The sequence below is a fragment of the Bos javanicus genome, chromosome 3 (assembly GCF_032452875.1).
Source record: "Bos javanicus breed banteng chromosome 3, ARS-OSU_banteng_1.0, whole genome shotgun sequence".
Classification (NCBI taxonomy): domain Eukaryota; kingdom Metazoa; phylum Chordata; class Mammalia; order Artiodactyla; family Bovidae; genus Bos; species Bos javanicus.
In genome coordinates this window covers 57565492-57578929 of record NC_083870.1, presented here as the reverse complement: position 1 = coordinate 57578929, position 13438 = coordinate 57565492, and the positions used below count along the sequence as shown (strand labels likewise).

The 13438-nt window shown below is 36.3% G+C and overlaps 2 protein-coding genes across 2 annotated transcripts in view; one reads left to right on the top strand and one right to left on the bottom strand.

Moving 5' to 3' along the window:
* The window catches only part of ODF2L (outer dense fiber of sperm tails 2 like), a 393421-nt gene that overhangs the window by 319920 nt on the left and 60063 nt on the right, over positions 1-13438 (bottom strand). The window lies entirely within an intron of this gene.
* Positions 6588-13438, top strand: part of LOC133244337 (calcium-activated chloride channel regulator 1) — a 32547-nt gene continuing 25696 nt past the window's right edge. Inside the window, exons 1-5 of the mRNA XM_061411366.1 lie at positions 6588-6770; positions 8164-8304; positions 8501-8648; positions 9452-9560; positions 13091-13268. Of these exons, the coding sequence (XP_061267350.1) occupies positions 6612-6770; positions 8164-8304; positions 8501-8648; positions 9452-9560; positions 13091-13268 (735 nt within the window). The 5' untranslated portion in view covers positions 6588-6611. The remainder of the gene's footprint in view (positions 6771-8163; positions 8305-8500; positions 8649-9451; positions 9561-13090; positions 13269-13438) is intronic.

Here is a 13438-nt window from a genome sequence, read left to right as displayed (position 1 = left end):
TGTGTTACTTCCGGCATGAATGTATCAGTAACATTTCAAAAATAAGTCATATGACTTCCCAGTAGTGAGTTCTCTTCATAGACCAAGGTCCACACCTGACTTCTTAGCTTTATTGTACAGGGTAGACTTGTGGTACTGAACATCCTATTTAATATTCTAAATAATAACACTTTCTATTTGAATAGTATTTTGTATATACAGGCTTCCCTTTTGGCTCAGCTGGTAAAGAATCTGCCTGCAATGCGGGAGATCGGGGTTCAATCCCTAGATTGGGAAGATCCCCTGGAGAAGGGAAAGGCTACCCACTCCAATATTCGGGCCTGGAGAATTCCATGAACTGTATAGCCCATGGGGTCACAAAGAGTTGGACACAACCGAGCAATTTTCACTTTCACTTTCTTTTGTATATACAAATAGTATATACAATCCCATGTAATTTCCATGGGAATTCTTAAAGATAGATATAAATTTATGTTATAAATGAGGAGCTAGAGGTTATACAAGTTGACACAGTTTGTACAAAGTAAATTAGTAGCATATATAAACCTCAAACTCTGGTCTCCTGGATGCCTATCAGTTCAGTTCAGTTCAGTTGCTCAGTAGTGTCCAACCCTTTGCGACCCCATGAATCACAGCATGCCAGGCCTCCCTGTCCATCACCAACTCCCGAAGTTCACTCAGACTCATGTCCATCGAGTCAGTGATGCCATCCAGCCATCTTATTCTCTGTCTTCCCCTTCTCCTCTTGCCCCCAATCCCTCACAGCATCAGAGTCTTTTCCAATGAGTCAACTCTTCGCATGAGGTGGCCAAAGTACTGGAGTTTCAGCTTTAGCATCATTCCTTCCAAAGAAATCCCAGGGCTGATCTCCTTCAGAATGGACTAGTTGGATCTCCTTGCAGTCCAAGGGACTCTCAAGAGTCTTCTCCAACACCACAGTTCAAAAGCATCAATTCTTTGGTGCTCAGCCTTCTTCACAGTCCAACTCTCACATCCATACATGACCACAGGAAAAACCATAGCCTTGACTAGACGGACCTTTGTTGGCAAAGGAATGTCTCTGCTTTTGAGTATGCTCTCTAGGTTGGTCATAACTTTTCTTCCAAGGAGTAAGCGTCTTTTAATTTCATGGCTGCAGTCACCATCTGCAGTGATTTTGGAGCCCCCAAAAATAAAGTCTGACACTGTTTCCACTGTTTCCCCATCTATTTCCCATGAAGTGATGGGAACAGATGCCATGATCTTTGTTTTCTGAATGTTGAGCTTTAAGCCTACTTTTTCACTCTCCTCTTTCACTTTAATCAGGAGGCTTTTTAGTTCCTCTTCACTTTCTGCCATAAGGGTGGTATCATTTGCATATCTGAGGTTATTGATATTTCTCCCGGCAATCTTGATTCCAGCTTGTGCTTCTTCCAGCCCAGCGTTTCTCATAATGTACTCTGCATAGAAGTTAAATAAGCAGGGTGACAATATACAGCCTTGACGTACTCCTTTTCCTATTTGGAACAAGTCTGTTGTTCCATGTCCAGTTCTAACTGTTGCTTCCTGACCTGCATATAGGTTTCTCAAGAGGCAGGTCAGGTGGTCTGGTATTCCCATCTCTTTCAGAATTTTCCACAGTTTATTGTGATCCACACAGTCAAAGGCTTTGACATAGTCAATAAAGCAGAAATAGATGTTTTTCTGGAACTCTCTTGCTTTTTCCATGATCCAGCGGATGTTGGCAATTTGATCTCTGGTTCCTCTGCCCTTTCTAAAACCAGCTTGAACATCTGGAAGTTCATGGTTCACATATTGCTGAAGCCTGGCTTGGAGAATTTTGAGCATTACTTTACTAGTGTGTGACTACAGACTACTTCAAAAAACACTCCCAAGTTGCTACTTTACTAAATTTCTTTCTCCAATAGAAGTTTAATCGTAATAAATTACAAAATATTTAATTTTCAAAATATTTATTTTGCTATACTATAAATTGTCTTCCTAACCCATTATGCCAATAATGTTTTAGTGTATATATCTATGTGTGTATGTGAACATATATCAAACTACCAAAATTAGTTATTTTAGAGAAGTAGCAAATATTGATTCCTGATAGATAACTAAGAAGAGTTAATCTAATACTATATCCCTCCCTTGGTCTACCTCTTCTTTCAAGTTTTTTAAACTATTTCTCACATCACCCATAAGTTTGTTTAGCAAACATAACATCAACAAAAAATTCTTTCCTGGGTATTAAGGGATGAATGATTAAAATGCAAGCCAATTATAGCTTCTAAGAAACAGTTTACTGTTTATTAACAGGGTTTCTTGAGTATTTTAATGAAAAGACACTAATAAAATCAAATATTTGTTAATTGGTATTTAAATTAAGTGATTCTGATTTTATTGAAATTTTAGAAATAGTTTTTAAACATCCACTGATTTAGAAAACATCACAAATCAAGTAAATTGATATTCTGTTAAATAGCTCTTTATGTATATTATATTTTGAATGGATATTTACACTTGTGTAATTTTCTAATATCACGCATTGATGATTTGGAAAATACTGATTCATTGAGTTATGCAAATCTTCTAAATGTTGACACATTTCATTATACAATAGCAAAAACTCACATCAATTGATACCACCTACTACCAACCTTATGAGAAAAGTCTTTATCAAGTTTACAGTATTTCCAAATTCTAATTTTTAAAAGCTCAAATTTTATCATGGTCAACAAATAGTTGTCTTCTCTTACATGATATTTTTGAGAAAATATTTGCCAAATATCTATGTCTAAATAACCATAGTCTATAAATAATTCTTTCAAGTAAAACATGGCACTTATGACAAATGTGACTAGTTCAGCTTATACCTTTTGTCCAAGTGGTTTTCCTTATTTGTGCTAAGGTTTTAGCAGTATTATCCTCTGCAACTTTTGCATCATCATCAAATGTCAACAACTTTAAATTTAAAAAACACAAATACTGTAACTTCTTAGTATAATCATCAAAATAGTTTTTGGCCTTTTAGGTCCTCTCAAAGAGTCTTGGAGACCTTTAGAGGTCTGCAAACCACACTTTGAAGACCATGGGCTCTGATCAACCTAGAATTATCCTTGCTAGAGATGGGGATGGCCTTCATTCAAGTCACATGAAAGTTGAAAACACCTGGACAAAATTGAAATTCTATCAGCAGGGGGGAAAGGGTAAGTGGACATTGAAGAAACTTACAGAGTATTCTACAGCAATGTAGTATAGTAGTTAACACTTGGCTGAGATAGTGTTAAGTTCAAAAATCACAGTAATAAATTGCATAATGATCAGAGTCTCTAAATTGAAATAATGCTCAACAATGTAGGAAGAACAAGAGAAAATCAATCAAGATAATTTCTAGTGTCCAGGATGCCAAGTAGATTGGAAGCACCTTGAAGAAGATAATGATTATAGCTTAATACACTAGCAGAATGCCTGATACATGGCAAGTGTCCATTAAGTTTGTTGAATAAATGAATGAATGAACAGATTTGTAAAATAAAATAATGAAGAGAATAGCCATGAACGCAGAGCATGAATGTTGGTAGCAAATAAAATAACATTCCAGAAGTGATGGTATAAAACAAACAAAGAAAAAGGAAGGGCCAATAAAATTTTAAGGCAGCATCTACAAGGAGACTAAGCTAACAATTCACTGTATTCATCAGTTTAAAGTTTATGTAACAGTTGGTAAAATCCAGTATAATCTCTACAGGAATTAACTGTGACATCTAAGTATGATCGGACAGTAGCATGAGTGGGTGCGGTTCATAACACCTCTGAATCGGTGCAACACACCCATAGGAGAACTCTTAACATTTCCTTGTTCATATCTAGCATTTGCTTTTAATTCATTTTATGTAACTCTTTGAAAGGTAGTATATATAAAAAATAATCTGCTATTATCTCAACACTTCTGGGGCATCCAGACAAATATCTTTCAGGAGAAGAGGCAACAGGGAAAGAATAAAGAAATAAGTTTTAATAAAGATCATCAAAAGAAACTTAGAGATTAAGTTTTTGGAATTTTTATGACAATATGATTTTTTACCTCTGTTGACCATTTCAATTTCAAATACAGTTTAAGAATTGCTTATTGAAAGGTTTTCTGTCCTTAAAATAATCAAAAAGTGAATAAATTCTGAAAGACTTGTACTTAATTCTAAGTTTTCATGGCAAAAGTCTTTTGAAAATTCCATTATTCAACCTAAAATTGAAAAAAAGATAAAAGTTAAATTGATTTATAGCAATATTCATAGCAGTCCCCGTTCTTTTTACTCTTATACTTCAAGTACTAGTCTGCAATAGAAACAAAAAGAAACTGCTTTCAAAGTAATTTTCTAGGCTGATACTCACTGATTCATCCTTTGAGAAGTTATGTATGTTACATACACTTTAAAAACATAGATTCTGAAAGTGGATGACCTGAGTTCAAATCTCAAATTTGCAAGTTCTTTAAAGGCAGTGCCTGTGTTTTACTCATTTCTGTACTCTTTAAAAAGCAGGAAGAACACTGATTGGCCACTATGGAAAACAGTATAGAGATTCCTCAAAAGTTAAAAAAAAAAAAAAAAAAGAACTACCACATGATCTAACAATTCCAGTCCTAGGTATTTATTCAAAGAAAGGAAAACCATGAGATAGAAAAGACGTATGCATCCCTATGTTCATTATTGCATTATTTACAATAGCCAAGATACAGGAGCAATTTAAAGGCCCATGAACAGATGAATAGATAAAGATGTGGTATACATATAATGGACTATTACTCAGCCATAAAAGAAAAAATGAAATCTTGCCATTTGTGACAGCATGGACAGACCAACAGGGCATTATGCTAAGTGAAATAAGCCAGACAGAGAAAGACAAATGATGTATGGTTTCCTTTATAAGTAAAACATAAAGAATACAACAAACTAGCAAATACAACAAAAAAGAAACAGACTCACAGATGTACAGAACTAGTGGTCACTGGTGGAAAGAAGGAAGCAGGGTCAGGCAAGATAATGGTAGGGGACTAAGAGCTACAAACTACAAAATGTATAAAATAAGCTACAAGTATATTGCACAACACAGGGAATATAGCCAATATTTTATAAGTATAATATAATCTTTAAAAACTGTGAATCATTTTGTTGTGCACCTGAAACTTATATTTTACACCAGTAAGTGAGCAAGTAAGTGAAAGTTGCTTAGTCGTGTCCAACTCTTTGCGACCCCATGGACTTGGAATTCTCCAGGCCCAAATACTGGAGTGGGTAGCCTTTCCCTTCTCCAGGGGATCTTCCCAACCCAGGGATCGAATCCAGGTCTCCTGCATTGTGGGCAGATTCTTTACTAGCTGAGCCACAAGGGAAGCCCAAATACTTTACACCAACTAAATCTCAATTTTTTAATCTGCCTATTTAATTGGCTGCATCAGGTCTCAGTTGTGGCATGCGGGATCTTTTGTTACTGCACAGACTCTCCAGCTGTGGCACAGGCTCCAGAGCACACGAGCTTCAGTAGTTGCAGCATGCAGACTTAGCTATTCTGTGGCATGTGGGATCTTAGTTACCTGACAAGGGATCTAACTTGTGTCCCTGCATTGAAGGTGGATCTTAACCACTGGACCACCAGGGAAGTTCCTTTACCTCAATTTTTAAAAAGAATCACATGACTGTTAAATGACCAAGGCAAGGGTCAGGTTTAGATTCATCTGACTCTAAAGCCAGCTCACAATGCTATGTATACAACTATTTCAAGCTAACAGAATATTGGAAGATTTGTGTTCAATCCAAAAAAGAAATATAATTGAAGCATATTAACTGTCCAAGTTATACAAGGATTTAAAGCATTCAGTGCTATTTGAAAACTGAAATATCCAAGTAGTCATCACAGAAAGCAGGGGGAAAAACCCACTTCCCTCTTGACACATAGCTGTCTGCAACCACTGTGCTTATATGACTCCCATCATAAAATAGATATTTTACAGTCCTGGGTTCTGTTTGCAGAAAAGTGCTCTGTGAAAGCATGAGGAACTGAAACGCAAAGCAACAGGAAATAACAGATGAAAAAGTCTTGTTTAGAAACCAAAACAAAAATAAATAAAAGAATTAGAGTAGGAGTGGCAGTGAATTAGGATTTTGATAATTCACTGCCACTCCTGCTCTAGTTCCTTTATTCATCTTTGCTTTGTTTTTTAAACATGACTTATTCATCTGCTATTTCCTGGTGCTTTGCATTTCAGTTCCTCAGCTTTTCACAGACCACAGATCACAGGACTGTAAAATATCTAAAACTATTTGATGATGATAACAATGAAGACAATGAATGACCACCATGATGAGGATGATGACTAACCACATAATCTAAAAGAATTCCTCAGTTCATTGAGTATTTAACACCTTAGTTGTCTTAGAAAGTGCAATAAATGTCCAGTATAATCCCTGTTACTACTTAACAATTGAAGAATTCTTTAGAATAAGGAAGTTCATCAAGATATTTTGTAATACTTTTATGCAAATTTGGGGCTATAGTCAAATCTCTGACTTATACAGATACATAAATACTCTCCTTACATTTCCAATAGGTTTATTGTAAGATGCGCAAAAATGGTGCCTCGTCTGACTGTCATTCTGTTCCTAACTTTGCACCTCCTGCCTGGAATGAAAAGTTCAATGGTAAATTTGATTAACAATGGATATGATGGCATTGTCATTGCAATTAACCCTAGTGTGCCAGAAGATGAAAAACTCATTCAAAACATAAAGGTAAGAGAAAAGCTTATTATCCACTTATCTTTATTTTGTTAAGTATTTCAACTCATGTTGCCTAGGCAGATACGCACATTCACATAGAGTTATAATTTTCCAAAATTCCTTTGATAATATTCATCATTTATTTAGCATATATCTAAACTGTCAAGGTTAATATCTGCTTAGTTTAAGTATTATGTATCATATATTAATAGCTTTAGTCACTCCCTTAATGAATTATTAAAAGGCCAAACTACTAATATTTTCAACTCATTAAGCTAAAAGAAAGATCTTCAAGCTACTAGAGAATAATTTTGAAACTTTATGAAGTTACTTTTATAACGTTTAAAAAACTAACCTTATTTAAAGCCCTTGAGGTTCATTATCTTATACATTTTTTCAATTTTTTCAGTTTTCATATTTGTTTAGCTCTGAAAATTTTGAAATTCTTAGGTATCTGATCACAAAGAAAATATATTTTTAAGGTTGACTCATTTCCTAATTTTCTTTGGGCTAATCAGTACAATATTCTATATATAGTACTCTTAATATATACTATTTTCTTTGTATCTCAATATCCCTATAAGGTGGTCAACAATGCATGCATGCATGCTCACTCATTTCAGTTGTGTCTGACTTTTTGTGACCCCATAGACTGTAGCCCACCAGGCTCTTCTGTCCACGGGATTCTCCAGGCAAGAACACTGGAGTGGGTTGCCAGGACCTCCTCCAGGGGATCTTCCCAACCCAGGGATCAAACCCACGTCCCTTATGTCTCCTGCATTGGCACACAGGTTACCACCAGCAGTACCTGGAAAGCCCACACAATACAGATTATTAATTACCCCTGTTGTATAAATTGAGAGGAGTTAAGTGATTTGTACGTCATACATTAAGTAGCAAAACTAGAACTTGAAGCCAATGACTTACGTATTCTTAGAAAATTATTGCCTAGTAAAACTTTGCTTTTTATGAACACATTCCATATGAGAAGATAACTCAAACCAAATCTAGCAAATTGTTTTTTCAATTAACAACAGCATAAAATCAACCAAACTTTTAACTCCCAACCCAGTTTTAAGCACCTCTGTCCAATTCAAGAAGCAACTTGCTAACAGACTCCCAGTCTTAATCACCTTTATATCTCACCTAGCACCCTCACTCCCTGCTCCAACTCATGTTGAATGCAGACCTGGACAGGTAAAAATTAAAGAACTGATTTCTAGGTATATAAAAATGAGAGTTTACAGACTAGATAGATATGGTAAAATGTAACCTACTTTTCAGTTAGTCTTTGCTAAAATATTTGGGGAGATGGGCTTAGATCAGCTTCTTCTTGCTTGTTTGTACACTTTCACATTCATTTCATTGTGAAACTGCCACTACAAGGTACTTTTAATTTTGTCAGGAAATGGTAACTGAAGCTTCTACTTACCTGTTTCATGCCACCAAACGAAGAGTTTATTTCAGGAATGTAAGCATTTTAATTCCAATGACGTGGAAGTCAAAATCTGAGTACTTAATGCCAAAACAAGAATCATATGACCAGGTAGGGTATTTTATCTAGCTCCTAAATTGTTTCTTCTTGCTGTGATTTTTAGAAATTAATGCTCATAATTTTGAGTAATTATTAATGACTACTTTAGAATTTAATTTAGTAATATTAATGTTCTAAATTTAGATGAAAATTTCCTTGTTTCTATTGCTCATGAGATCTGTTTTGGTTTGTTTATTCTGCCTTTTAGGCAGAAGTCATAGTTGCTAATCCTTATCTAAAACATGGAGATGATCCCTATACACTTCAATATGGAAGATGTGGAGAAAAAGGACAATATATACATTTTACTCCAAACTTCTTGCTGACTAATAATTTGCCTATCTATGGGTCCCGAGGTAAGGATATTTATTTCATACTTCTGTTTTTATTTTCACTGTTATTTTAATATAACATTTAATATTTAATTTTAACACTTTCACTGTTATTTTAATATAACACTGTGATTGATGGTATTTTTTTAATTTTTAAAGGAAAAAATAAGTATTAATATTTTTGTTCAGAAAGTTACTAGTTATGTTCAACCTAACTACATTTCTTTTTGTACGTGTGTTTAATAATAAAGTTAGCCATTTACTGATACTAACTGATTTAACTTCTTTGGTCTAATGAAAGTTGTCAATTTCTAGATTTCCTTGACTCAGTTAGATTGATGATGTGGAGAAGGGAGACTTAAAATATAAGGAAACTCTATTTATATACAAGTTTCCCTCATTATTCAAAAGAAGTGTTTCTATCATAAGTCAGAATGATGTACAAGAAGCAATTACCTTAGGACACATCTTGCTAACAGATACACAAAATATGTTGAGATGAATCACAGATGCTCACAGACACATTTCAAATCTATGAGGCTTGATGCCAAGCACAGTTGCTAGGGAAGGAGCTTGGTGCTGCCACTTTTCCTGCTCTGGGTGTGTGCTGTCTGTAAAACAGTTGGCTGCAAAACAAATGCCTAATGCTACCTTTGCTTTTCGCCTTTTTTCATAAAGCAAAATCCTCTTCAAATTTCTTTCTGTTAGTGAAAACAGGTACTGAGGTGGGTCTTTCATAAAAATGAAGTGGTGTATAATGAATTTTCAAAAAGCAGGGATACTTCTGTTGTAAACATAAATTTTAAAGCGGCAATATTCTCTCATAGGCAGAGCATTTGTCCATGAGTGGGCCCATCTCCGATGGGGAATATTTGATGAGTATAACGGGGACCAGCCATTCTATATCTCCAGAAGGAACACTATTGAAGCAACAAGGTATCATTCTATTGAATAAATCTGTTTTCAAATGTTTTCACTTATGAATTTTTAATTTTCTATACTAAGCAAACAAAGACTATCTCTGTGGTTGAGTGCTCACACACTCAACTGCAATATTCAACCTGCCCCATTATATATCTAACAATTTCTGAGTATTACATTTTGGAAGCATGATCAATCAAAATTTGGGAATAATTTCAATATTCATGGGGTTGTATTAAAAATATGTTGTTGTCAGAGGAAAGAGTTGGAGAAGGCAATGGCAACCCACTCCAGTACTCTTGCCTGGAAAATCCTATGGTCAGAGGAGCCAGGTAGGCTGCAGTCCATGGGGTCGCTAAGAGTCGGACACGACTCAGCGACTTCACTTTCACTTTTCACTTTCATGCATTGGAGGAGGAAATGGCAACCCACTCCAGTGTTCTTGCCTGGAGAATCCCAGGGATGTGGGGGCCTGTTGGGCTGCCATCTATGGGGTCACACAGAGTCAGACACGACTGAAGCGACTTAGCAGCAGCAGCAGCAGAGGAGAGAGAAAGAAAAAGGTTGTAATCTAAACCTTAATATATCTGAGAATTAGAGCTCAAGTTCCTACCCAATCTTTTATTCCATGTGGTTCAAAGCTTTTTAAGGTCAATCTGTTTCACTGAAACCATTTAAACTGTTAAGAGTCTCATGTTTAGTATATTTTATTTTTCATTTAATCTTGAGCTTAAAGAAAAGAAGTACTTTTCTTAAAAATAAGTGAAATTTTTGATTTTTTAAAGAATAGGTAGACTTAGCTCTTATTTATGAATAGATGAGATATTTAAATTAAAACTGTCAAATACATGGAATAGTTGATGAGTATTAAAGAACAACAGAAATTAGTGTAATTAAAACTGCTTTGGAATAAAAAAACATATTAGAGAAAAGAGGTGTGGTAGAAAAATGCCTTTGTATTGTTCGCTTTATGTCTACTAAGCTGCTAGAATCTTTCACAGAGACTAGGGTTTCAACCCAGGAAACACTCTCTCCTCTTCTCATGCAACAACCCCTCCCAGCACCACCTCCCGTATTCAGATAATGCTTGTTAGTCCTTCCAGTCTCAAATTAAATGCTTTCCCCAAGTGTATTTCCTCTCCCTCCATTTGTGATATCCTTGAGGCTGTTCCCAAAGCAACATGCACGGGCTGCTCTCACCTGCGTGTGTGTGTGTGTGTGTGTGTGTGTGTGTGTCTGTGTGTCTGTGTGCGCTCAGGCACTCATTCGTGTCTCTTTGTGACTCCATGGACTGCAGTCCACCAGGCTCCTCTGTCCATGGAATTTTCTAGGCAAGAATACTGGAGTGGGTTGCCATTTAATCCTTGAGGGTACTTCTCTCACAGTGGGCAATAATTTTCTGTATCATTTTATTTTCTCCACTAGACTTTAAGATCCTTGAGGACTGATTTTTTTAATCTCCTAGCCTTGTACATGGCATAAAGTAAAAATTAAACAAAGAATCTATCAAACAACTACTTTTTAAAAGTTAATGAAAAATAAATCAGGTTCCTTATCAGTGATAAAGATATATAGTAAAAACAAGTATTGAAAATAACACTGAGTTCCTACTGTGAGCCAGGCACTTTGTTGGAGGCAGTGTAAGTTTAATTTTCAGGCTTACTCTAGAGCTAACCTTCTGGGAAAATATGACTAATCATTTCTTTTAATCCTTGAAATACAAATAAATTTATTTAAATGGATTAATGGAATGAAGTTTAATATTAACACAGAATGGGATAAATCCTGCAAATAAACAAGAACTCTTTAGAATCTTTTACCCATACCCTACTCTACCTCATTCTCTGCCAGGGATTTGACAATTCTCTTACTTATAAAGACCAAAAGGTTTGAACACACAAGCATTTCTATACAGGGTTTATTTTTATTTCTTAATTCAGTCTAGCTCAATAAAATGTAAAATGTAAACACAAAAACCACACATGGTTTTTTATGTATGATATATACATCTATGTATATATGTATACATCTATTTAGCAATATGGGCTTCTCTGGTAGCTCAGCTGGTAAAGAATCTGCCTGTAATGCATAAGACTCTGGTTCGATTCCTGGATCAGAAAGACCCCCTGGAAAAGGGATAGGCTACCCACTCCAATATTCCTGGGCTTACCTGGTGGCTCAGATAGTAAAGAATCTGCCTGCAATGCGGGAGACAGGGTTCAATCCCTGGGTTGGGAAGATCCCTTGGAGGAGGGCATGGCAACCCACTCCAGTAGTCTTGCCTGGAGAATCTCATGGACAGAAGAGCCTGGAGGGCTACAGGCCACAGGGTTGCAAAGAGTCAGACACAACTGAACGACTAAGCACAGCACAACACATACAGCAATATCAGTTCAGATCGGTTGTGTCCGACTCTTCGCAACCCCATGGACGGCATCACGCCAGAATTCCCTGTCCATCACCAACTCCCAGAGCTTACTCAAACTCATGTCCATCAAGTCGGTGATGCCATCCAACCATCTCATCCTCTGTTGTCCCCGTCTCCTCCCACCTTCAATCTTTCCCAGCATCAGGGTCTTTTCAAATGAATCAGTTCTTCACATCAGGTGGCCAAAGTATAGGAGTTTCAGCTTCAGCATCAGTCCTTCCAATGAATATTCAGGATTGATTTCCTTTAGGATTAACTGGTTTGATCTCCTTGTAGTCCAAGGGACTCTCAAGAGTCTTCTCCAACACCACAGTTCAAAAGCATCAACTCTTCAGACCTCAGCTTTCTTTATAGTCCAACTCTCACATCCATACATGACTACTGGAAAAACCATAGCTTTGATGAGATGGACCTTTGTCAGCAAAGAAATACCTCTGCTTTTGAATATATTCTCTAGGTTGGTCATAGCTTTTCTTCCAAGGAGTAAGCGTCTTTTAATTTCATGGCTGCAGTCACCATCTGCAGTGATTTTGGACCCCAAAGAAATAAAGTCTCTTACTGTTTCCATTGTTTCCCCATTTACTTGCCATGGAGTGATGGGACCAGATGCCATGATCTTAGTTTTCTGAATGTTGAGCTTTAAGCCAACTTTTTCACTCTCCTCTTTCAATTTCATCAAGAGGCTCTTTATACACACACACACACATGTGTGCAAGTATATATGTATATGTGTACCATGAGTAGGAAAGAGGGTTTTAAGCATAATGTTGACTCTCCCCTCCCCACTGGGAAGCAACTCCTCTGTATCTTTTAACTCAATTAATGTTCACAACATCCCTGTGAGGAATTATCATCTTTAGCTCAAAGTCACAAGGAGCTAATAGATATGTTGATCACTTTAATGAACGGTGAATATTAATACATATGAATTAACATCATTGTTCTTGTTGAAGTTGATGGTGAGTAGGGGTATGACACTGTGCCTACTTTTGTCAAAATGGAATTTGGTACATGGTCCATAGCAATTATCACTGAGGGAATGATTTTAGGATGTTAATATCTATTTATAATTTCTCTGGCCTTCATATATAAATGTAATCTAATTCTTTCACCATAGATGTTCAACTCATATTACTGGTACTAATGTGATTGTCAAATGCCAGGGAGGCAGCTGTATAACAAGGCCATGCAGACGTGACTCACAGACAGGGCTGTATGAGGCAAAATGTACATTCATCCCAGAAAAATCCCAGACTGCAAGGGAGTCCATCATGTTTATGCAAAGTCTCCATTCTGTAAGTACCTTCTTTTTCTAGTCTTACAAAGGAAGCCTTTGGAAAAAATTAATTAGGGAAGCTGAATTTTCTACTGTGAAATTATACATACCAATAGAAGTAAGGAAAATTACTAAGACAGTTAACTAACAGTCATTTTATCCAGTCTTGTGTCACCAGTCCTGTCAGAG